The following is a 24,692-nucleotide window of genomic DNA, read 5'->3' on the forward strand; positions in this document are numbered from 1 at the left end:
GTGGTACGCGGGCCTCTCACTGTTGCGGCCTCTCCCGTTGCGGAGCACAGGCTCCGGACGCGCAGGCTCAGCGGCCATGGCTCACGGGCCCAGCCGCCCCGCGGCACGTGGGATCTTCCCGGACCGGGGCACGAACCTGTGTCCCCTACATCGGCAGGCGGATTCTCAACCACCACGCCACCAGGGAAGCCCCTATTTTATTATTTTTTTAAACGATTTTTTAAAAATTTATTTTTATTTTATTTTATTTTTGGCTGCATTGGGTCTTCATTGCTGCACACGGGCTTTCTCTAGTTGCGGCAAGCGGGGGCTACTCTTCGTTGCGGTGCGCGGGCTTCTCATTGCGGTGGCTTCTCTTGTTGCGGAGCACGGGCTCTAGGCGTGCGGGCTCAGTAGTTGTGGCTCGTGGGCTCTAGAGCGCAGGCTCAGTAGTCGTGGCGCACGGGCTCAGTTGCCCCGCGGCATGTGGGATCTTCCCGGACCAGGGCTCGAACCCGTGTCCCCTGCACTGGCAGGCGGATTCTTAACCGCTGCGCCACCAGGGAAGCCCTTCGTGAGAATTTTAGATTCAGACTGTCGATGTGCAGCAAAAAGCCTGTTGGGATTTCGATTGGTTTTGCACCGACTCTGTAGACCAATCGAGGAGAACCGATATCTTCATAATACTGAGTTTCCGGACCCAGGGACACTCCGTATCTCTCTGTTTATTGAGGTCTTTTCTTAAATTCTTGGCGAAGCTTCACAGGTTTCGGGGTGCCAGTCTGGCATTATTTGTCGATTTCATCAGAGTTTATGTAGGTGACCATGTGTTACATTTTACTTGACATGATGCCTTCTTCCTGGTCTAAGGGAGCATCCGGGATGATGTCAGCTGTAGGGTTTTCACAGATGCCTTTTGTTAGGACGAGGGCGTTTCCCGCTACTCCTCATGTGCTGAGTTTCTGTCAGGAGTGTGTGTTGGATTCTTGTCAAATGTTCATGTCTATTAAGGCGATCGTAGTGTTTTTTCTTACTTACTTTGTTTATGTGGTGAATTACATCGACTGGTTTTCAAACGTTAAACCAACTTTGTTGTTGTTGTTGTTGTTGTTGTTGTTTGCGGTACGCGGGCCTCTCACTGCCGTGGCCTCTCCTGTTGCAGAACACAGGCTCCGGACGCGCAGGCTCAGCGGCCATGGCTCACGGGCCCAGCCGCTCCGCGGCACGTGGGATCTTCCCGGACCGGGGCACGAACCCGTGTCCCCTGCATCGGCAGGCGGACTCTCAACCACTGCGCCACCAGGGAAGCCCTAAACCAACTTTTTGTTCCTGCTATAAAGCTGACTCGGTCATGATGTGTTATCCTTTTAGTATGTTGTTGGATTCCGTTTGCTAATTTGCTAACATTTTGTCTAGAATTTTTGCATTTTGTTCAGGAGGGGTATTTTTCTCTAGTTTTCTTGCAATGTTTTGGTATCAGCTAATGCTGGCCTCATTGAATGAATTGGAGAGTGTTCCTTCCTCTTCAGTTTTTGGGAAGAGTTTGTACATAATTGGTATTATTCCTTCCTTAAATGATTGGTAGCATTCACCAGTGAAGCCGTCTGGACCTGGAACTTTTTCTCGTGAAGGTTTTTGACTATATGTTAAAATATTTGATGGGTATAGTGCGTGCTGGTCAGACTCTCTGCTTCTTTTCCTGAGTGAGCTTTGATCAAGTTCATTGGTATAAGTTGTTCATGTATTCCTTTTTTTGCCTTTGTGTCTTTTTTCCTTGATCTCTATTCAGATCAGTCTGAATAGAGGTTTTATTCATCTTCTCAGAGAACCATCTCATGGTTTCATTGATTTTTCTCTAGTGTTTTTCTATTTTCTATCATTGATTCCCACTTCAAACTTTCTTCTACTTACATGGGTTTCATTTTCTCTTCTTTCTCTAGTTTCTTGTGGGAGCTGAGACCAGTGATTGGAGAACTTCCTTCTTTCTCTCCTGTGGGTGTTCAGTGCCCTAAACCCTCCCAAGCAGCAGCATCCCACAGACGCTGGTATGTTGTGCTTTCATTTTTGTTCAAGTCAAAATCCTTCTAGTTTCCCTTTCCATTTCTTCTTTTTCCCATGAGGTGTGTTTTTTTAGAAATGTGTTACTTAGTCTCTAGATTTTTTAGAAATGTGTCACTTAGTCTCTAGATGTTTGGGGATTTTTTTCAGAGATCTTGCTGTTATTAATTTCTAATTAACTCCATTGTGGTCAGAGAACACACTTTGTGTGATATATAATTCTTTTGAACTTACTGGGACTAGTTTTATTTCCCGGCATGTGGTTTATCTTGGTAAATGTCCTGTGCGCACTTGAAACTAATTTCTACCATTTTTAAAAAAAATTAAGTAATTTTTTTTTGGCTGCATTGGGCGTCTATTGCTGCACGCAGGCTTTACTCTAGTTGCGGCGAGCAGGGGCTACTCTTTGTTGTGGTGCGCGGGCTTCTCACCGCAGTGGCTTCTCTTGCTGCGGAGCATGGGCTGTAGGCGTGTGGGCTTCAGTAGTTGCAGCACGTGGGCTCAGTTGTTGTGGCTCGCGGGCTCTAGAGCGCAGGCTCAGTGGTTGTGGCGCATGGGCTTAGTTGCTCCGCGGCATGTGGGATCTTCCCAGACCAGGGTTCGAACCCATGTCCCCTGCATTGGCAGGCAGATTCTTAACCACTGTGCCACCAGAGAAGTCCCTCTTCTGTTGTTGAGTGAAGTCTTCTATGAACGTCAGTAGACCACGTTGGTTGATAGTATTCAAATCTATATCCTTACTTGTTCTATCAATATTGAGAGAGGTGTATTGAAATAACTATTTCTATTGTGCAGATTTATCAGTTTTACTTCATGGACCACAAGCTCAGGCATCGGGTGCATGGATGTTTCAGTATGTCCTCTTGGATAATTATGAAACGATCTTCTTTATCCCAGTAATAATGTTTGCTCTGAAATCTACTTTGTGTGAAATCAGTGTAACCACTCACTCTCCTTTTGACCAGTGTTAGCAGGATGTCTCTTGTGCCAGCTTGTTACTTTAATCTGGTTTTATCTTTATAAGCAAAGTGTTGTGTCCCCGCCCCGTCCCCCCCCGTCCCCCCCCTCCGTTACTCGGGCCTCTCACTGTTGCGGAGCACAGGCTCCGGACGCGCAGGCTCAGCGGCCATGGCTCACGGGCCCAGCCGCTCTGCGGCATGTGGGATCCTCCCGGACCGGGGCACGAACCCGTGTCCCCTGCATCGGCAGGCGGACTCCCAACCACTGCGCCACCAGGGAAGCCCCAAGCAAAGTGTATTTTGTGGAGCCAGCATGCAGTTGGATCTTGCTTTTTTATCCAATCTGACAATCTCTGCTTTTTCTTTTTTCTTTTTTTTTCCTGTCTGAACCCCATGGCATGTGGAACTTCCCCGACCAGGGATCAACCCTGATCCCCCTGAAGTGGAAGTGCAGAGTCTTAAGCACTGGACCGCCAGCGAAGTCCTGACAACCTCTGCCTTTAAATTGAGATGTTTGGCCATTAGCATTTAATGTTATTGATGCGGTTAGGTTTAAATCAGCGTCCTTCATTCCTTCATGTCTGGTGTCTGGAAAGCCCTTGTATATTTGTCTGTTTTTGGTTGTTTCGGGTGAGAGGCTAAGCTCCATCCATTTTAGCTGGAAGTAGAAAGGACAGCAGTAATAACTTAATACCATTCAGTACTCAGCCCATGTTCAGTTTTCCCCAGTTGTCTCAAAAGTATCTTGTTCCAGTTGGTGTGTTTGAATCCGGATCCAAATAAGGTCTACACATTGCATTCAGTCGATGTGATTCCCGAGCCCTTTTTACCCAGACCAGTGTCCCTCCCCTTCTTTCCATGTCATTTATTTATGGAAGAACTGAATCATTTGTCCAGTAGAATTTTCTGAGTTTGGGCGATTATATCTTTGTGATGCTTTTTAAAGTGTTCCTCTGTATTTCCTGAAGCTGATAGTTATAAAGAACACTTCGTAAATGTGCTGCATGTTCGGTTGAAGCACGTGAAATTGCCAATATTTGACTGCTTGCCCTGCCAAGTGCCATGTCCTGCCGCTCCAGTCATGCTACCTGTCCCAGCCCGTCAGGAAGCGCCACTTTGCATACACTGAGATCGACCAGTGGATTCAGGAGGTCAGCCTGACCCTCACGGCCAGGTTCTCCGCCCTGTCCCTGATGATAGAGTTTCCTGGGTCCTCATTTAGGAGTTGCAGCTGGTGATGCTTCAGCTCCGGCACGCCACGTCGGGAACCTTCCGGGTTGTCTGGGGTCGGCAGTAGAATTTGGGGACCGTCTCCCAGGCAGCCAGGTCCAGATGTGCGTTCACTGCTGGGGGAAGACTGCGTGCAGCTCGGCATCGATGTGCTCCCCGGACGAGCTGGTGCGAGGTGTCCAGGGAGCAGGCGATGGCTGAGCGAGCTCACGGACGGTGGCGAAGGGGCAGCTCGGCTGGGGGACGCTGTCGGACGCCACCCCGCGTGACGGGGCATAGCTTGGGACTCCCTCTCGTGGAGCCCCCCAGCTCCCACCCCTCCCAGTCCCTCCAGGCCAGGCCGTCGCCCACTTTTAGATGGAACCAGCTGGGCAGCCCCACCGAGCCCCGCTGCAGGGAAGCCCCTCACCCGGCAGGCTGGGTGGGAGGCCGCTGAGCTGTCGCGCGTTCCCGCGCCCATCCGCGCGTGGAGATCAGCGCTCGCGGGGGCCCTCTGTTGGCTGCATAGCGTGCGGATATGCCACTGAGCACAGACCGAGGTGGGATGTCGTTTGACTGGGGCCGGGTGCAGGGCGCGGGAGGTTCTGGCTGTGCTGGGTGGTCCCGGGCAGCTCGCGGCCTGCCTCGCAGGCAGGAAGAAGAAGGCGAGAAGGCTGGAGCACCTGTGTGTCTGGCGGGAGGGGACGGCCGCCCGAGCAGGAGGGGTGGTGGTGCACAGGCGGGTCGTGCTTCTGGGCTGTGGGCCCCTTTGAGAAACGCAAGGAAACTGGCTCCTTCGTAGCAAAAGCTACAAATGCAAAAGCACTCGGCCTTTGCTTCCGTTTGGGGATGTTTGCTGAGCCCCGGAACACGCCCAGGCCCCCAGGTGGAGAGCCCGGCCCAGGCGGTGGCGGCCTCCCTCCTGCGGGATTCAGGGCCCGGGGGCCGCGGCGGGAGGTTCTGGCAGACGCGGCCTGGCGCCCGGCGTGGCCCCAGTTCTGCCGGCCCCCCCGCCGCCCCCGCTTGTCCCCCCAGAAGGAGGCACACAGCGCCGCAGTCTCCTCCAGACACGCGTCAACTCCCGGACTCTCACGGCAGCGCTGCGAGGTGCGAGATCGCTGCTTGGCTCCCTGATCCGGGTCAGGAAACCGAGGCAGAGAGAGGGCTGCGATGCCCCCGGGCCGCACGGCTGGTGGGCAGAGGAGCTCGCGGCGCAGCCCACCCGCTGTCCTCCGGGCGCCGGGGCCCCGCCCAACAGTTAGTCCTTTAAGGAGCGTGAGGGGCCGCTCCTCACTTCACACGGCGCCTCACTTCGAGGACACGTGGGGCGTCCGAGGGGCTGGGGGGGTGTCCAGAGCAGCCCCCCGCCGCGCTGTGGAGGTGCTCGAGGCACAGCTCCTGCTGCCGCCCTGGCTTTTGTCCCGTGGACCCATCTCGGCTTGATCACTGTTAAATTACGTGTACCAATCAAAGCGCGCGCTTTTACTTCCTGTGTTTCTTCCCCATTTTCTTTTCAAGAGAACACCCCAGCACAACATCAGGCCTGCAGTAGGTCCCGCAGTAGGAGCTGGACGTATGGATAGATGGGCGCTTGGCGGGTGGGTGGATGGTTGGAGAGAAAGGACTTCTCATGCTTCCAGCGCTGGAGACTTTCTCCGCTCTGTGGACCACAGGCCCCGAAAAGACCCCGCAGAGTCCATCTCTGTCCTTGTGGCCTCACCCCCGTGCCCCATCGTTGCAGGTGCTGTCACCCACGCTCACCGTGTGTCCAGTGAGATGCTCGGACAGTGCGGGATGCTTGGCGGGTCCTGGTTCTAACAGGTGCCACTGGGCTGTCAGCCTCCCTGTGTGAGGGTGTCCCAGGGGACACGCTGTTACCTGGCCCTGGGCGAGCATGCGGTCCCTGTGACTGTCTGTGGTCGGTACCACTGGTGTTTCAGGCAGAGGGCACGGCCCACGGGCACACAGTCTGTGACACCTGGCCAGGGTCCAGGCCTGCTGAGCCCACGGCGACCCCCCGCCTCACACACAGGAGTTCCAGGTCCTGAGGCAATGACGTTACCCATCAACACGCTGATCCCTGGGCCTCAAGCCCAGCAGGCCTCCTCGGAGTGCTGGGACACAGCGCCATTAACTCAAACGCCTCGCGTGTCTTGGGAACGTGTTTTTTCTCCTTCCCCGTGGACACTGGCGAGTCGGCTTTGCAGTTAACGGGGCTGCCCGTCCGGCAGGCATGTGGGTGTTGTCTCCCTGCCGCCGCCCCCGCATGAGCCTGCAGGAGCCCGACCCCACATGGGACGCCTGCTCCCACCCCGGGCATGGCTGCGGCCAGGGTTGCCCTGCAGGGTGGAAGCCCCCATAGCCTCAGTGTCCAGATTTTTCACCTCAAATGGGATGCCTGGGTTTTTGTTTTTTAATTAATTTATTTATTTTTGGCTGCGTTGGGTCTTCATTGCTGTGTGCGGGCTTCTCATTGCAGCGGCCTCTCTTGTTGCGGAGCACAGGCTCTAGGCACGCGGGCTCAGTAGTTGTGGCGCGTGGGCTTTGTTGCTCCGCGGCATGTGGGATCTTCCCGGACCAGGGCTCGAACCCGTGTCCCCTGCACTGGCAGGCGGATTCTTAACCACTGCGCCACCAGGGAAGCCCCAGATGCCTGGGTTTTAATGTGGAAATTCTAAATGGTGTTGAATTGTTGGGTCAAATATTTTTTATTTTTATTTATTTTTTATTGGAGTATAGTTGCTTCACAATATTGTGTTAATTTATACTGCACAGCAAAGTGAATCAGCCATATGTATACATATATCCCCCTTTTCTGGATTTCCTTCCCATTTAGGTCACCACAGGGCACTGAGGTCCGCGTGCTATGCAGCAGGTTCTCGCCAGTTATCTAGTTTATACATAGCATCGATAGTGTACATGTGTCAGTCCCGGTCTCCCAATTCATCCCTCCCCTCCTCCCCCACTTGGTGTCCATACGTTTGTCCTCTACGTCTGTGTCTCCGTTTCTGCCCTGCAAATAATATCGTCTGTACCAATTTCTTCAGATTCCACATATATGCGTTAATTAATATACAATATTTTTCTCTTCCTGACTTACGTCACTCCGTATGACAGTCTCTAGGTCCATCCACGTCTCTACAAATGACCCAATTGCGTTCTTTTTCATGGCTGAGTAATATTCCGTTGTATATACGTACCACATCTTCATTATCTGTTCCTCTGTTGATGGACAGATATTTTTAAATGCTGTGGGTTTGACCAAAACACCTCTGGGCTACCCCTTACGCCCTCTGAGCCCCAGGACGCGGGCCCCGGGCTGCCGGGGGGGACGGAGCCACCTCCTTTACAGGCAGACCCAGCACCATCAGTGTGGCCGAGTGGGGCCCGGCGGTGACCAAGACGCAGAGGCTGCTCTTGGAATCAGGGCCGCTGGGGGAGGGGCCCTCTGCACCCGCACGAGGCGCTGGTGCTGGCGTGTGGCCGTCCATCGCCCGCTGGGTCTTCCCCCCACACTGGGAGGCGGATAAGGAGTCACTGGCCCGTTTGTCGCATTTCACTGCTGACTCGGTTGAGGGAACGCACAGCTGGTGGCTGGCGGTGAGGGACAAATTCCCCCGATTTCCATCCATCCCAGCCCTCCTCCTGCCCCAACAGCCTCCTTCCTGGCCCAGATTCTGTGGGAGAGGTTTGCAAAAAAAAAAAAAAAAAAAAAAACAAAACATTTTGGGGAAGAGGCCTACCCGTTAACAGAGGTGAGCTGGTGACCCTGCCCGGGGCGTGGGCAAGGTGGCCCAAGGTGGCCAACGCAGAACCAGCCCAGTTCACTTGGATTTCAGGGAAACAGCAAACGGGAGCAACCTTTGGGGCAACTTGTACTAAATTATTTGTTTTTTATATGAACTCCAGGTTTACCTGGGGGCCCGTGTTTCTCTGGCAGCCCTAGGGAGAGGGGACGGGAGTGTGGGGGAGGGCCAGGGGTTGGGCCAGGGCAGCTCCAGTTTGGCGTCCTGGCGATCTAGAAGCCACGCCAGGTGAGCAGCGGTGACGGCAGAGCATCTGGTCATCCCGCCTCCTGCCGGTCACTCTCGGCCCACGGGATACTGGCCCGCATCGTCTCGCAGCCCAGCCCTTGGCGGCCAGTCCCCTGTGGTCGGCTCCACTGCCTGCCTCCGGGCCCCTCATCCGATGAAGTGTGCAGCCGGGCCCCGAGGAAGGCTGGGGGGACGTTCACCGCGGACCCAGCAAGGCTCCTGGCTGCCGCTTTATTGAGCGCCTTGAAATAGCAACCCGCCTAAGGCTGGCCAAGCGGGAAGCAGACGGCGGTTGGTGAATCGGGTTCGCTGTTTCCCCTCCTCCCTCTCCCACCTTTTGTCTCTGGGTCGCTCAGAAAGTGCAGTTAGGACCCCGCCGTTTCCCAGGTGAAGGAGCAGGTGTTGGGGGGCCGTCTGGGAGGCCAAAGGCTGGCAGAGTGGCCCCCAAAGGGCCTTTGGTGGGAAGACGCTCCACCGTCCACAGAGCAGCGGGGGGCGCAGCCCGGAGTCCGGAGGCCCCAGCGCCCGGTTCGCTCGGCTGAGGCTCGGCCCCCTCCGCTGCCCAGGGCTCTGGGCTGGGGTGCAGCCGGTCACGGCCCCCTTGGATACAGGGGAGAGGCCCCTCCTTCAGGGGCCGGACCCGGCGTGTTGTGAGCAGAAGAGGCTGCCCGGGTAGGTGACGTGGGTGGCCGTTCTCATCTGTCCCTAGAGCTCAGATTCTACGGGGACGGGGTGTTTAAGAATCAGCTCTGTTGAGCTAGAGTGTGTATACAATAAAGTAAACACATTCTAATGTAGTTTGAGTCTTGACAGATGTATACGCCTGTGTCACCACCGCCCTGATCAAGACCCTAACCCTTCCTTCCCCAGATGTCCCCTCCCGCCCCTTCCTAGTCAGACCCCCAGCCCGGCCACCGCTGCTCTGGCTCGTCACCGTGGGTGGGCTCTGCCCTCCAGGGCTTCGCGAGGATGGAGGCTCCTCTTGCTCTGCATGAAGCCGATGACAGCCGTCCTCTGGATGGGCCGCACTCGCCCACGTGCCCCGTTCGGTGGGTGGCCGGTTCGGGGTGGGGGGAGAGCGCGGACCATGCCCGCACCGGCAAACGCGGCAGCTCTGGGTCTGGCCCCCGGCGCTTGTGCTGCCGCGCCGGGCCTGCAGGAGGGCTGAGGACGTGGTACTACGTGGTTTCCCACCGATTTCAGTGTCCTTTTGAAAGCGTTAGCTCGTCAGCTGGGAGGAAAAATCAATGGCCTTTAAAAGCTGCATCTTGAAATCCCACACCAGGAGCAAGGTTTTGTGACAAAGACAGCATGTTTGAAGGACAGCTGGGCCCCTTCAGATAGAAGGGGCACTGGGCCCGGAGTCTCGGGGTCGCTCGGGTGCTCCTCTTTGTGGCTGAGTGACCCCCCCGACCCCAGTCACTTCTGAGGGGCCCCATCTTCCCGACGTGGGGACCTCATCCCACCCGCCCCAGGCTTGTTTCTTTTTTTTTTCTTAACATCTTTATTGGAGTATAATCGCTTTACAACGGTGTGTTAGTTTCTTTTTTTTATATATAAATTTATTTATGTTTGGCTGCGTTGGGTCTTCACTGCTGCGCGCGGACTTTCTCTAGTTGCTGCGAGCGGGGGCTTCTCTTGTCGCGGAGCACGGGCTCTAGGCCCGCGGGCTTCGGTACTTGTGGCTCGCGGGCTCTAGAGCGCAGGCTCAGTAGTTGTGGCGCACGGGCTCAGTTGCTTCGCAGCATGTGGGATCCTCCCGGACCAGGGCTCGAACCCGTGTCCCCTGCATTGGCAGGCGGATTCTCAACCACTGCGCCACCAGGGAAGTCCCGGTGTGTTAGTTTCTGCTGTATAACAAAGTGAATCAGCTATTCAGTCTTTCACCATTGAGAACGATGTTGGCTGTGGGTTGGTCATATATGGCCTTTATTATGTTGACGTCGGTTCCCTCTATGCCTGCTTTCTGGAGGATGTTGAATTTTGTCGAAAGCTTTTTCTGCATCTGTTGAGATGATCGTACGGTTTTTCTCTTTCAGTCTGTTAATGTGGTGTATCAATCACACTGATTGATTTGCGTATATTGAAGAATCCTTGCATCCCTGGGATAAACCCCACTTGATCCTGGCGTATGATCCCTTTAACGTGCTGCTGGATTCTGTCTGCTAGTGTTTTGGTGAGGATTTTTGCATCCACGTTCATCAGTGCCATCGGCCCAGGCTTGTTTTGAGTGTTAAGTGAGCGCAGGTAAAAGCACTTAAATCGTCAGGTGCTGAATCGACGGTTGTGATTTTTATTGTTGGCGTTGACATCCCACGCTTCTTGGGACGTCAGCGCCCCTCCCAGCTCACTCTGCCTGGACGTCCTGTCCACGCTTGTGGCTTGAGTCTCGGGTCCACGTGTGAAAGCAGGCTGCTTCCTCTGGCCAAGGACACGTGCGTCCACTTTCCCGACGGACAGTCACCCTGCAAGGACCTCCCTTCACCCCTCGGTGGGTCCCCCTTGGTCCAGGTGCTTTGGAGGGGACTGTCCCCCAGGGGCCCCAGAAGGAAACGTGCGCGGGTTCCTGTCCCGAAGGCCGCCAACCCAGACGCCCTCCCGACTGGAGCAAGCGGGCCCGGCTGGCTTTCGTGCCGCGGGACAGGCAGGCAGCCGTGGAGGCGGCAGAGGCGGGAGGGGCGGAGGGACGCCCTCAACTTGGCTCCGCTGTTGGCTGCCGAGGTTTCAGGCGGGACGAGCTTGGAAAAATAAAGGCAGGCTTCTGTGGCTAAAAGTGAAAAGCTGGGAAGTCTGTTCTTGGCGGCGCACGGGGCGTAGGGCCGAGGGCCCGGGACCCGCTGGGAGCGCCCCGCGGACGGCGCCGCCGGGCCTCGTCCGCGGGCTCCCTGCCCTCCGCGGCCCCCCGTGGCGTGCAGTGGGCGGCCCGCGTGTGTGCCGGGCCGTGGGCAGAGGAAGCCAGGGCGGCAGCGGGCCGCGCGGGCTCAGGGCCGCCCCCACCCCCGTGTTTGTCGTGTTTGCCGGGAGGGACTGCTCCGGGAGCACCTTGTGGTCCGTCCGTACAGGACTCGCAGGTGGACGCCCCCCGGGGCTGGGCCGAGACCCCCTCGGCCGCCAGCCGCACCCCCCCATCCTCCCTCCTCCTGCCCCCTGCACCCCGCTCCCGCCCTGCACCGTGACCCTCACGCGCAGGCCGCTTCTCTCTCCGCTGCGTAGGTCGCGAGATGGGAACATAGGACCCGGAAGCTGAGCGGGGCCTTTGGGTCCCCCCACCTGGCCTGCTACACCCTGGGCGGCGCCATCCTGCTCCTGAACGTCCTGCGCTCCCACTGGTAAGGCCCCCCCACCCCGGGCGCCCGCGGGAGGGGCAGCCTGACCGCATGGAACCGCGCCCCCTCCACGAGCCTCCCAGCCGCCTGGGAAGGTTCGTGCGGGGGTCAGGCAGCACCCGGGACGTGGAAGGAAAACGGGGGCCGCGAGCTGTTGGGGTGACTGGACCAGGGGGCGAACGGATGGACTGAAAGCCAGCAGGCTTTCACTGTGCAGGGGCTGCCCTGAGCTGGGCTGACCTCGCCCGCCCGGCGCTGCTGGCTGAGAGGTGCCGCGCGGAGGGCAGCGAGCAGCGACCTCGGGGGGCAGCGCGGAGGACGGCCCGGCCAGCTCTGTGTCGGCTCCTGAAACCCTCCCTCGGGGTTGGCTGCTGGTGCGTTTGTGCTGCACTCTGGCCTTCCCCCGCCAGTTACTCTCTGGAAACTCAGCCTCGGGAGGGGGGAGACCCAAACGGCCCCACCTGGGCTGCAGGCCAGCCCAGGTGCTACCCTTGGCTCGATCTTTTTTTCCTGTTTTCTTCCCTAACGAGCCTTTGCAGACACTCTGGCCCTTCTGAATGAGTGAATGAATGAATGAGTGAGCGAGCGAATGCACGAGTGCCTGAGTGAGCACATCCCACCCCCGACGGCCGCCTTCTTCCTGGCTATCACCGAGGAGGCACTTAAAGCTCCCGAAACATCACTCTTTTCAGGATACAGTACCTGCTGCCTTTTTCCCTAAAATAATGTGTTGTTTCCAGTTCTAGACTTCTGCGTTCTTAGCTTCCTGAGTCCAAGATGTAAAGAGAAAACCCCAGTCGGTCTCTCCTCAGCCTGGTATCTGCTGGCCCAGAACCCTGGGCCAGCCCCAGCTGCTGTTTCTGTGGGTTGGAGGCTGACAGTCCATCCCGCCCTGCAGGTGGGCTGCGCCCAGGTGGGCAGCCAGGCGGGGGCCGGGGCAGCAGAGGGGCGGAGGGTGAGGCGACGGGGAGCCCCACCGGCCCAAGGGCTGAAGGGGGCCCCCCGGGGCCCCGACCCAAGCCCCTGCTTTGCCAGCGCTCGGCAGAGGAAGGCGGCTTTAGCTAAGCCCCGCTCCCTGTCCGTCCTGCTCCTGTACCCTGAGGGCCAAGCCCTGAGGGCCGACGGCCTTTTCCTGTCCCTCCTGTTTCTTCTTGTGTCCTGGGCCCTTAGGAGGCCTGGCAGGAAGTGACCCCAGGTCCAGTGCCCTCTCCCACCGTCCAGGCCCCTGTGTCAGTGCCGGCCAGGCCTGGTGTCTGGTTGAACTGGCCACCCAGGGAATCTGGGGGGAGAGAAAGGACGCCCCCCACCCCGCCCCCTGCAGGCCTGTTTCCTCTTCTCCCCTCTCGGGTCCTCCTCCTGTTTGCCCCCTGCTGACAGGTCTGGGTGGTCTGGGTGGGGCTCTTCGCAGGGACTTTGTGGGAGTCCCGCCCCCTTCCCTAGCACCCTTCCCCTGTCGCTTTATGTGGTTCCTGTAGGTGGGTTTTCTGTGTGGGTGTGTGTGGCTGTGGTGAAACACACATTACTAAAATTGACCGTTTCAGCCATCTTAAGGTATAGTTTTGTGACGCTCAGGACCTCGCCGTGTGAATGGGTGTCAGTCAGTCACGGGCTGAGGCGCAGCGGGCAGGAGCCGGGCTGTGCTGCGGGGAGCAAGCCTCCCCCCACCCCTGTGTGCTCGTTGCCTGAGGGCAGGTCCCTGCGTGGGGACCGGTGCATCGCGGGGTGTCGGCACGGGCGGCTCTGTCCCTGTGGCCGTCTGGGTGCGAGCCGTTGCTGCATCCGAGTCCAGCTGGAGCTGCTCAAGGACACGGTCAGGACAGGCCTGATGGCCGGCTGGCCGCACGGAGGAGCAGTGAACGGGGCCAGCTCACTGCAGAGCAGCCCGGGCAGGCGGTGCGGGGGGAGCACACAGAGATCGGGTGGGGCCTCCCCCAGGCTCATGGGCGGGGACAGGACTCAGCTCCTGTGGCTGCAGGACCGAGGCCCTCATCCTAGAGTCTGTGCCCTCCCCGCGGCGGGGCGGGCGCCTTCTTCCAGGCCAGCGGGAGAGTCTCTCTGACCTCCAGAGCCTCTTTGAAAGGGCCCCAGGGTAACCTTTTCGGTGAAATGCCCTGACCTCGCGCCACCAGGTGCTGGCACCCCTGGTGTTCACAGGGCAGCCTACCCTCCAGGGCAGGGCTTGTGGGATCATGCAGAGCAGGGTGAGCCTGGTTATCAGCCTGGGCTCCTCCCCTTTCCTTTCCCCAACTGGGCGGATTTGTAAGACCGGCAGATCCTCTCTTGGCTGTGACGGGTTTGGGGAACACTTTGGAAAGGTTATGTGTTGATCAAATGTGCAGAATTAGTACAGCATCGGAGCCCTAAATTCCACATGATTTTTCACAGGTGGAAAATGTTACCCAGGTGAACATTTTTTTTGTGTTGTGGCTATATGCTTATTTTAATATGTATTAGAAAAAACAAGTGAGCCTGTCAGATGCTACTTTCGTGGACAGTTTTGCTTGGTGTGGGTTGAAGAACGGGGAGCTCAGTGCCCCGAGCCCGAGAAGGTGTTGCGGCCGCATCCCGAGCGGCCAGGGTTCCCAGGGCTTATGGGCTGCGGATAGAAATGGGCGCCGAGCGGGACACCCCTCCCCACCTCCACCCGTGTTCCGGGGTTCCTGGAGAGCGGAATGCAGACAGCTTTGTCACGTTGGTGACCAAAAGCTCAGTCCAGGTTTTAAAAGCAGAACTAGAGACAAATGGATGAGCCTCTCCACTCGCGCCCCCAGCGCAGAAAACCCCAAAAGAAACTGCGTCTCCTCCGTGGGATCGCAGCTCTGGCCCCGCCCAACGTGCCTGTCCTGCTTCATCTCATGGTGTCACCCGCAGCTCACCCCTCCAGCTGTCCCTGAGCTCTGTGGGCAGAGCCCAGCGGCTCACATCCCTCCCAGTGTCACCATCAGAGGGGTGAAACCTGAGCCTGGGGCAGCCAGGTCTGTCGGAACCCAGTGCCCCTCTTCTGCCCGAGCCCACGGCTCTTCCTTCGGGTCGCCATGCGATGCCCCCCACTAGAACTTGGGGCCGCTGGCGGCCTAGCGATGGCCAGAGGGGGCCCGGCATGCCTCGCTGCCCTAGGTTTGGGGGTCAGGGGTCAGCCCGGGCGGGGGCTGAGCGGCAGCGGGTCACCTGCGTGGAGGCCTGAGCGCCTCCCCGCCCCCAGCTCACGCGCACTCGCTCTGCCGCGTGGTCCCTAGCGCTCTGGTGGCCAAGGAGCCAGGGGCCTGCGGGTGGGCTCTGCCCTGGCCAGGGCCCACTTGCTGCCCGTGCCCGGCTCCTCCCACTCCACCACCTGCAGACAGGAGAGGTGGGAGGGCGCGGAGGCTGCTGGTCTCTCAGAGCCGGGGCGGGGGTTGGGGGGGCACGGCCACCTAGCACAACACCGGGTGTGCGCGGCCCTGAGCCAATCCCAGCGGCTCGGCCTGGAGCTGCAGGGTGACCCTGAGCTCAGGCAGCAGGAGGGGTGGGTGGAGAGCAGAGGGTGTGGGCAGCGTGACCGGCGGCCAGGTGTGCCCTGACACACGTGTGCCACTGTCTGACAGGTCACCGTGCAGGCCTCTGCCCACGGCGTCCTGTTTGCTGTTCAAACAGACGCTTCTCCCTCCCTCCCTGCCCCCCTTCTTCCTTTGCGGGGAGGGGAGGCGAGGGGAGGGGGCTGCTTTTCCTCTGGCTGCTGAACATGTACTGTGACCCCTTCTGCCTGGCGTGGGCTGGGGCCAGGGAGATGCTCGGGGCAGGAGGCGCCGCTGTTCTCCACGGGCTGAACGTAGTTCGGGCGGCCCCCCTGCAGCCCACTTCACTCGCTTTCGGCACCCGCCTTGCCCCGAGTTCGACACCCCTGGCCTGGCTGCTCTGGGGGCCCCAGGGGGTGGGGGCGGGAAGGGCAGGGTGGCCCCTCTGCACAGCAGTGACCTGTCTCTCCCGTCCCCTGCCCCGCAGCTTCACGCAGGCCATGCTGAGCCAGCCCAGGATGCAGAGCCTGGACAACCCCTTGGCCTACCGCGTGGGCCTCGCACTCCTGGGAGTGGGCGGCGTGTTTGTCCTTTCCAGTTTCCTGGCTCTGGGCTTCACCGGGACCTTCCTAGGTAAGACCCCCAGAGCAGGGGGCCGGGGCCCTGCTACCACCGGCTCCAGGCCGCCTTTGCTCCTCCAGGCCTTGGTCTGCCCTGCTCGGCTTGGGAGGCCGGGCTCTCAAACCCCACCCAGCTGCTTGGCCGCCAGGAAGGGCGGGATTTCTGTTTGCTGTGTGCGGGCTGCGAGCCGGACCTGGCGACGGATGGGGGGCGCTGCGCCTTCTGCTTTCCCCACTGCCTGCGGCTCCGGCGCTCTGGGGCTGGGAGCCCAGTGCTGGCCTGGCTGGATGTCCTCCTGACGTCAACTCCCAGCAGCTTGGAAGCTCGGGAAGGGGAGCAGCCCGGGGGCGGGGTGGGGGCTGCAGGGGCCAGGGCAGCCCCGGGACTGGGGGGGGGCAGGGGGCCACTGCCGCAGAGAGCACCCTCCGGGCACACGGGGCACAGGGAGGTGACCGGCTCTGAAGGCCTGGGTCAGGGGCTCCTGGGTCCTCCTCCCCTCGCCCCAGCCAGCTGTGGAGTCTTGGCCTCCATTCCCTGCAGCGCCTGGGGCGGCCTGGGGCTCTGTGGGCTGCAGCAGGGGTCCCACAGAAGACCCTCGGAAGGCAAATGAGAGGTGTCGTCCTCTGGGGACCAGCACTCGGGCGAGGACCGGGCAGCAGCTGGAGGGAGCCCGGTGGTAGAAGAGGGTGTGCAGGTGCAGGCGGAACCCGGGAGGGTTGGGGCCCAGGGCCGTGGGCGGGAGGGCAGGGTGGCTGGTGTGCAAGGGCCAGTGGGGCCAGAGTGGAAGGCCAGCCGGAGGCCACATCACACGTGTCCCGAGAGCCATGCAGGGGACTGAGGTGTCACTCCCGGGGAGGAGGGGGCCACAGGCGTGGTCTCGCAGCAACGAGGAGGCGACCGGTGGGGCCCAGACGGGCTGGGGGGCAGGGAGGAGGTGGGGACCACGGTGTGGGCCTCATGGAGGGGGAGGGAAGGGTGGTGCTGTCGCATCAGGTCAGGAGAGCAGGGGTGAGCAGCCGGGCAGCGGAGGGTCTAGAGGAGGGAGGGGGAAGGGCCCAGATACCAGCCGCCGCCGCGGAGAAACGGTCTGGCAACTCAAGGGGCCCACGGGCTCCTGAATGTAGGGCACGGCGGCCCCTTCCCTCCCGTGAGTCACCCCAAAGCTGGTCTCTGTGCCACCGGGAAGAAAGGTTCCCGCGGCTCCCCGGCCCCGAGCCCTCTGTGCCCAGACGGCGATGACGCCCCTGCCACTCCTCCTGCCCTACTTGTGCCTGGAGCTCAAGGGACGTCGGGGAGAGGGGGCCTTAGTGAGCAGTGCTGTGCCCTGCGGGCAATGCCCTGGCCGGGCTGCGCTGCACGCTGTGCCTGTGTCTCATGCCTCTAGGGGAGGCTTCTCGGGGCGGCCACACGCTCCCCTGTGAGCGGCTCCGGGCCGGCTGGTGGGGCCCGGGGTTGGGGGCAGCCCGGCCGGGGGAGGAGGGCGGAGATGGAGGCAGAGACGGTGAATAGCAGGCAGGCCTGCCTTGGGAGGTGTGGGGGGGAAGGGTCTAGCGGAGGGGGTGTGAGCTGAGGGAGATGGCAGAGGAGGAGGTGTGTGCAGGGAGCGGGGAACAGGCACCCCAGGCAGAGGGAACGGCGTGTGCAAAGGCACAGAGGCGGGAGCAGGTGGGTGTGGGAACTCAGTCAGTGCCTCGGCCCCGGGGGACCCCAGGCCCCTCCGCCTGGGATGGGGTGGCCAGGGTGTGACCCCCCGTCCTGCCCGCCCGTGCACAGGCGACTACTTCGGGATCCTGAAGGAGGCCAGAGTGACCACGTTCCCGTTCAGCGTCCTGGACAACCCCATGTACTGGGGCAGCACAGCCAACTACCTGGGCTGGGCCATCATGTAAGTCCTGGGCTCCCTCTGTGCCGCCGGGGCGACGGGTCAGCTCTCGTACCGCCGTGGAGTCCAGGGCGTTGGTCCGGGCCCCCTTCCTACAACAGGGGTCGGCAGACTCCCTGTTACAAGAGTGGGGGCTCCCTGGGCTGCAGGCAGGTGAAGGAATGGCCGTGGCTGGGGGCCCCACTGCCTTGTTCATGGACACTGAAATTAGAATTTCATGTAATTTTCACGAGTCGCAAAATATTCTTTTGATTTTTTAAAACAATTAAAATTGTAAAAGCTGTTCTTGGCCTGGGGCCTGCAGGCTGCTGGCTCGGTGCTGAACGTTTGGGCTGGGAGGCTCCCTGCCCACGGCCAGGCTGCAGGGATCCGCGCCCTGCGGATGAGGCCCTGTGCCGGCCGCCGTCTGCGTCGCCGGCTGTGGGTACCAGCAAGCGACCCGCCGTCAAGGAGGCTGGCACAGGGCATCACGCCGCTCGCCCCCCAGAGCAGCTCCCGTTTGTCCATTTTCTGGATGAGGACTTCTTCCATAGAAAGTTTTTTTGTAGAAAGTGTTGTGCTTTTATTGAATGCTTGAAAACCACTTACCTAGAAGGTTACCAGTGCTCCCAGGGACCAGAAGGGCGACAGGACCCAAAGGAATGAATCTCAATGGTGGAAGGTCTGGAGCGAGAAGTCCCCTCCCAGCCCCACCTTCGGGGGTGGCCCGGGATCCAATCACTGGGCTTTGAGTGATGAGGAGCTAGAGGGGCATTTGTGGGTCTGCGGGACAACCCCCAACCCCAGCCCCACTTCAGACCAGGCAGCCCCCCCCCCCACCTGCCTTCAGCCTGGCCCCTTTCAGCTGGACTCAGGCGGTGGGATCCAGTGGGGCAGGCTTCACATCCCTGACTTACCCACTCCCCAGAGCATCTCCCACGTGAGACTAGACTGGCAGGGTGAACCCCATGCAGGTCCCCCTGCAGCCTGCCCTGCTAGCACACCCAGTGTTCCCTCCCACTTGGGTCACACCCACACACACACACACCACACGCGCACACACACACACCACACGCGCGCCCTGCCCTGCTAGCACACCCAGTGTTCCCTCCCACTTGGGTCACACCCACACACACACACACCACACGCGCGCACACACACACACACACACACACACACACACACACGTCCTTCCTCTGTGCTCAGACGGGGCCTCCAAGGGCAGAGCCACAAAGTGGGTCCTCTCTGTGCCCCAGCAGTGCCTGGCACCCAGGAGTGAGAGGTCGCCGCCTCCTCAGGGCTATCAGGCCAGGCTCTCAGGAACACGTGAGGGACCCTAGGGGGGCCAGGCTCCCACAGGCCCCTCAGGAGGACATCAGCCATACGGTGATGAGGAGGGGGCCTTGGCCGTGCTGGGGATGGAGCCCTCTGTCTGAGAGCTCATTAGAGACAAGCCATCACCCGGGGCGCCAGACGCTGACCCGGCAGAGCTGCCCCAGGCCTTCCGCAGCCCATCTGTCCCCAACCTGCAGCCCCACGCGTGGGCCTTCCCGGTACCCAAGCAACCAGGTGTGTGGGAGCCCCAGAAGGCCCAGAGCGGCGGGATTCTGGGGGCACCAGGAACCGGGCCTTCTCTCTCTGGGCCTGTCAGCCCGGGTGGGACGCCCCCTCCCCAGTATGCACAGCCGGGTCCCTGGGACCAACCCCACCACCGCCCCAGGCTCGGGGCCAGGCCTGGGCTCTGGCATGGGGGTCACCGTGGACCTCCTCATCTGCAGTGTGGGATGATCGTCTCCACATAGGTTGTTGGGTGCGACGGGTCTTTGAAGGTGGGAAAGTTCACGCAGACAGAATGGAGAAGGGCCCGTGTCGGGGTCGACCGGGTGCCGGCTGCCCCCACCCTCGCCTCCGTAGAGCCTAGTTAACTCGGCTTCCCAGGCAGGGGCCGTCAGCCTTAGGGATACGGTGGCCACAGAGCCCTGGCCCTGAGGTCCCCTCGGGGGGGTCCAGCCTGCCCCTCCCCAGCTCCTGGGCTGCCTGGCTGTGCGGGGGAAGCCCTGCCCACTCCAGGAAACAGCACCAGGGCCAGTGAGCAGAGCCTCAGGAGGGCAGATCTCATTTCAGCCCCAAAGCATCGGTGGCCTTGGCATCTCCACGTGGCATTGCCGAGGGCCAAGTGGCCCAGTCCTCCTCTCAAGCTTGATTTGAATGGAGCCCACGGAATGGGAGTTGGCGGTGTCATAGGGGACACTTCATCTTCACTGTTGCTGGAGCCCCCAGATGGACAGTGTGAGGTCCCAGCGGGAGGGCAGTGGGCAGGGCAGAGGGTCCCCAAAGGGTATTCGTGTGTCTTCGAGCCCCTGTGCCTCGGGACCCCGGGCCTGGGGCTTCCGTTCCCCTCTGGCTCCTGGGCTCCACCAGCCAGCTCCCCTCCCCCTCTCTTCCCCGATTGTCTATGTAGGGGCTCAGCCCCCGCAGCAGTCACCAGAGAGCGCCCTTGAAGGGGCCCAGTGGACGCTCTGCCTGGCTTTGGCGGCCCTGGACCCACTTCTAGAAAACAGCCTGAGAACATCGCCTCTGGTGGGCAGGGAGAGCGTTTTTTGCCCCGGGACAGCCTCCTGTGCAGAAGAGGACACGCTGGCCACTCAAGTGACGTGGGAGGCCAGCCATCCCGTCCTCCCCACATCACTGTTCTGAGCTCCGGGCTGGGGCTGGAGGCCTGCGGACGGAGCCAGTCCCCGGGTCAGGGCCCCGACCGCGGAACCCTGGTCCGAGAGAAGGCTGGACCTGGGCCTGCCCCTGACCCGCACCTGCCCACAGGCACGCCAGCCCCGCCGGCCTGCTGCTGACCATGGTGGTGGCGCTCATCTACGCGGTCGCCATCCTCTACGAGGAGTGAGTAGGCGCCGTCTCGGGCCAGGGATGCCGTGTACCGTCCGCGTGACCCGCACCAGGCCTGCCTCTCCCTCCAAGGCCCTTCCTGGGGCCTGGGCAGCTGGCCACGCCCAGTCACCGTCAGGGTGGCAGACGAGCAGCTGAGAGCCGGCACAGGCAGCCCGGGTGCCGGGCTGGTGGTGCTGGACCCTCCTGCTCCCACACGGACCCCTCACCCCGTCCACGCCGGGTGGGGGGCCTGGGTGGCAGCGTCAACCTCGACGCCAGCTGAGCGAGCCTCTCTCCCACCCCCGCAGGCCCTTCACCGCTGAGATCTACCGGCAGAAAGCGTCCCAGGCCCACAAGAGGAGCTGACGGCCCGTGGCCACTCCGTGAGGGTACCCACCTCGGGCTTGCCCCGAGCACACGCCCCTTGAGGGGAGGGGGAGAGCGGTGCCCGGCCTGGGCCGTCCAGTGCCTTGGAAACGTGGCTTGGGGGCCTGGAAGGCGCCGTGTGGCCCCAGAGCCCCCTGCCCTGCCGCCCACCACGTCCTGACCAATAAAGGCGCCTGACCCCAGCCCCCCCTTGTTCTCTGTCTGTCCAGGCCGGGGAGAGGCAGGCTGGGGTCTGGGAGGGGGGCCCGTGAGCCAGGAGGGGCGCCGCCATCCACGCCGAATGCGGGGGGCTGCCCAGGCCTTTGGGCCTCCTGTGCCACCAGCCTCGCCCCACTTCTGCCCCTTGTGGGGGGCCGGCAGGGCCGGCCCTGGCTCGGCTTCCTGGGTGGGAAGCACTGGGCCCTCCCCCACCCCCCTGCCAAACCCGGTGTCTCTGGTCACTGACATGTCTCTCCTGATCCCTCGTGGACCTCGCATGGCCACAAGGAGCAGCTGTGGGGCCATCCGGGGCCGGCTGCCGGGCCTGACCGCAGAGCCAGAGGGACGGGGCAGGACCCGCATTTGGGCCCAGCCTCCCCTGCACAGCCCCCAGCCCTCCAAGGGCACAGAACTCGCCTTTCCTCCCTTCAGGATGGCAGACGGGTGTGCTCTATCTGTGTGCCTGGCCCTGAGCCTTGCGTTCTCACCTGTGAAGTGGCTGCCATAGCCGTGCCCGCCCTAGGCATCGGAGCTGCTGGGCCCCCACCCCGCCATGGAGCGCCTCAAGGGTGCCCTTTGGTGTCTGGGTTCCAGAGGTCTCCGGGCTCGAGGGGCCCCAGGAGGCGCGGAGGCTGACCTGACCCAGCGCCTCTGCTCGCGCACCTCCAGGGGCAGGAGGTGTGCGCCCTCCGCGGGCACTGCTGCACACATTCTCCCTAGCCTTCAAGGACGCGCCGGCCCCCATGGCCGAAGCCCTCCCTCTGTCAGGGCGAGACCAAGCACCTCCGGGCCTCTGAGCCGCGGGTCACGCCGCCGTGAGGGGTGGGCCCGGAGTGGGGAGGGTCGGCTGTGATGGCAGCAGCCCGCAGCTGAGAAGGGAACTGCCGAGGAAGCGAGGTCAGAGGGGAAACCCAGCTCCGTTTAGCCCTGTCCCCTTCGTCAGGTGTGGCTGTGGGCCGGGGTGACACCGGACCCTCTGGGCGAGGAGCTGCTGGGGGTGGGCTTGGGCGGCAGGCTGGCGCTCAGCACAAGCATCCATCCACACGCCCCCTGCCGGGGCCTGGCCGGCACTCCTCAAACACGGCTTTCAAGAACCTTCTAAACCACTCTGTGCCAGCAGACCAGGCTGTGGTGGACACTTCCTGCCTTGGGGTCCAGCTGTCCGACCCCAGCCCACCCCCAACGTTTGGCCAAATGGTTTAAGAGGTTTCCATTCCACTCTGAGCTGGAAAATTGCTTCATTGCAAGGAAATGATACAGGCAAGAGCTCAAGCATAGGTAACATCGTAAACCTGGACCACCCAGAACTGATGCAGTGGTGGGGGGGAGGGGGCACACTTTGGGGAAAGAACCACAGGTGTGCTCAGGGCCTAATAAACTTGGCTGACCTGGGAGAACAAGTCTTAGAACCTGGCATCTGTGGGTGGGGATGGGCCCAGGTGCCAGGAATCGAAGGTTGAGAACCCAGGCTGGGCTTAGTACCCGCCACTGTCACCAGCTGGAAGGGGCCAGACCTGGGGTGGCGGGAGGGAGGCTCTGACTCTAGGCTGGGTCCTGGCCCACTGACCACCCCAGGGAGAGCTGTGTTCAAACCCTGGACCCTGCAGTTAACTAGCTGTGGGCCCTGAGCAAGTCACGTCCCTTGCCTCAGTTTCTCCATCTGTAAAATGGAGAGAGTAATAGTTCCCACCCCTCAAGGGTGCCACGAGGAAGGACTCAAGAACAGTGCCTGGCACGGAATACATGGAATAAACACTCTCCTGGCCCCCTGCAGAGGGTGTGAGATTCTCCTGGAATCCTGGTCACAGAGGGCTGGCCGAGAAGCCCATGAGAGTCCAGAGGCCCTGTGTAAACAGCTAGGGGTGCGGGCTGGCACCCCAGCATTGCCCACAGCTCCGACCTGCGTGGATGGGTGGGGGGGTAGCAACAGCTAACGGCCCTGGCTTTCTCCCAAATCGGAGAGCCTCGCCTGTCACCGCGGGGAGATCGCGATAGCTTTTCCATGAGCTCCAGGCTGGAGCTGGCCCGCTCCGGCAGCCTCTTCCCCAGCCTTTCGGCAGCAGCCCACTCCTGTTTACTGATCTACCTGCTGCCCCCCCTGGTTTGTCCTGCGGCCTCGTGGGTCATTTATTATTGTTGTTATTACCAGGTCCTGCCCCTACACTGTTCGCAAGTTCTCAGCCAGTCAGAGCCAGACCACCATCTTCCAGAAGAGGAACCCGAGGTCCAGAGAAGGCCAGAGACTGCTGTGATGCCCACACAGCATTCATGCTCACTCTGGCTTCGAGACCAGCTCCCCCAACTATAAAAATGGGAATGTTGGCCCACTGGACTCCAAAGGCACAAAATGCTATGGGGAAGGGAGGGGACATTGGCCTCTGACTGAGGAAGGGCAAGCCTCTGGTCCTTCCAGTCTCCGACAGGAAGATGACGGGACAGCCTCTGGCTGAAAACCCCTGCCAGGATCCAGCGGATGTCTGGTTGGGAGAAAGGAGCTGAGCCTGCAGTAGAACGCGGTGTCGGGACGCTCTGGCTGCGCTGACTCCAGCCCTGAGCGTGGCGCTCACGGCTCCCCGTTCTGGCGGCGGGGCCTCTGCTGCACTCTGGCGGCCGGAGCGCGCGGCGCCCACCTAGCGCTGGCACGGCCGCCCGGGAGCAAAACCCGCCTGGGACGCGAAGGGGTTTACGCTGGGCCAGTTCGCAGAGCTGGTGAGAAGGTGCGCAGAGCCCGGACGCGGTGCCTGGCACCAGGCAAGCACATGCCATCACGCTGCCCAGTGTCGTTATTCTCTGGGGAAACTGCGTCCCAAAGAAAGTGAGTGTGTGCGCGTGTGAGAGCTGCGGTGGCGGGGGGGGGGGGTCCTTGCCCCAGGTCAGAGGCACAGCCGGGACTGCGTCCCCGACGCCCTTGCGGCCGCTGAGCCCCGCGCAGCGGAGAAGCGCAGGGTCCGCGCGCCCGTAGCCGCAGGCAGACCCTGGACCGTTTCCTTCCCGAGCCCCGCGGGCGGGAACGGGCAGCGGCCCGCGGAGGTGGAGGGAGGGCGCGGCGGGGCCCGCGGGCGTGCGCACCGTGACGCGCAGAGGCTGGGCGGGCGCGGGGCGGGGCGGCCACGCGGGGTGCATATAAGGGCAGTCGCTGGGCGCTGAGAAGCAGGTTTCGTCCGGGAGCTAGAGCCCAGGCGCAGCCCCAGCCCCAGCCCCAACCCCAGCCCCAGCCCCAGCCCGAGCCGCGCCGCCCGGCCGCTCTGCCGGCCCCGCCGCTCTGCCCCGTTCCCCCAGCCACAGTCGGCTCGTCTCGCGGCCCCGCGCCCGCCCCCGCGGTCCCTCTGCTCAATGAAATTGGCCGCGATGATCAAGAAGATGTGCCAGAGCGACTCGGAGCTGAGTATCCCGGCCAAGAACTGCTACCGCATGGTGGTCCTCGGCTCGTCCAAGGTGGGCAAGACGGCCATCGTGTCGCGCTTCCTCACGGGCCGCTTCGAGGACGCCTACACGCCCACCATCGAGGACTTCCACCGCAAGTTCTACTGCATCCGCGGCGAGATCTACCAGCTCGACATCCTCGACACGTCCGGCAACCACCCCTTCCCCGCCATGCGGCGCCTCTCCATCCTCACTGGTGAGCCGGGGCGGCCGGGCAGCGGGCGGGGGAGGGAGCGCGCCGCCGCAGTGCCTGGGACCCCTCG

At 61.4% G+C, this 24,692-nt stretch overlaps 2 protein-coding genes across 2 annotated transcripts in view; both read left to right on the forward strand.

Moving 5' to 3' along the window:
- The window catches only part of PEMT (phosphatidylethanolamine N-methyltransferase), a 24,811-nt gene extending 3,823 nt beyond the window's left edge, over window positions 1–20,988 (forward strand). Inside the window, exons 4-8 of the mRNA XM_028498069.1 lie at window positions 11,453–11,568; window positions 15,544–15,689; window positions 17,451–17,562; window positions 20,359–20,433; window positions 20,730–20,988. Of these exons, the coding sequence (XP_028353870.1) occupies window positions 11,453–11,568; window positions 15,544–15,689; window positions 17,451–17,562; window positions 20,359–20,433; window positions 20,730–20,787 (507 nt within the window). The 3' untranslated portion in view covers window positions 20,788–20,988. The remainder of the gene's footprint in view (window positions 1–11,452; window positions 11,569–15,543; window positions 15,690–17,450; window positions 17,563–20,358; window positions 20,434–20,729) is intronic.
- A 3,170-nt stretch (window positions 20,989–24,158) lies between these two features.
- Window positions 24,159–24,692, forward strand: part of RASD1 (ras related dexamethasone induced 1) — a 2,073-nt gene continuing 1,539 nt past the window's right edge. Inside the window, exon 1 of the mRNA XM_055089765.1 lies at window positions 24,159–24,675. Within this exon, the coding sequence (XP_054945740.1) occupies window positions 24,340–24,675 (336 nt within the window). The 5' untranslated portion in view covers window positions 24,159–24,339. The remainder of the gene's footprint in view (window positions 24,676–24,692) is intronic.

The sequence above is a fragment of the Physeter macrocephalus genome, chromosome 14, assembly GCF_002837175.3.
Source record: "Physeter macrocephalus isolate SW-GA chromosome 14, ASM283717v5, whole genome shotgun sequence".
NCBI lineage: Eukaryota > Metazoa > Chordata > Mammalia > Artiodactyla > Physeteridae > Physeter > Physeter macrocephalus.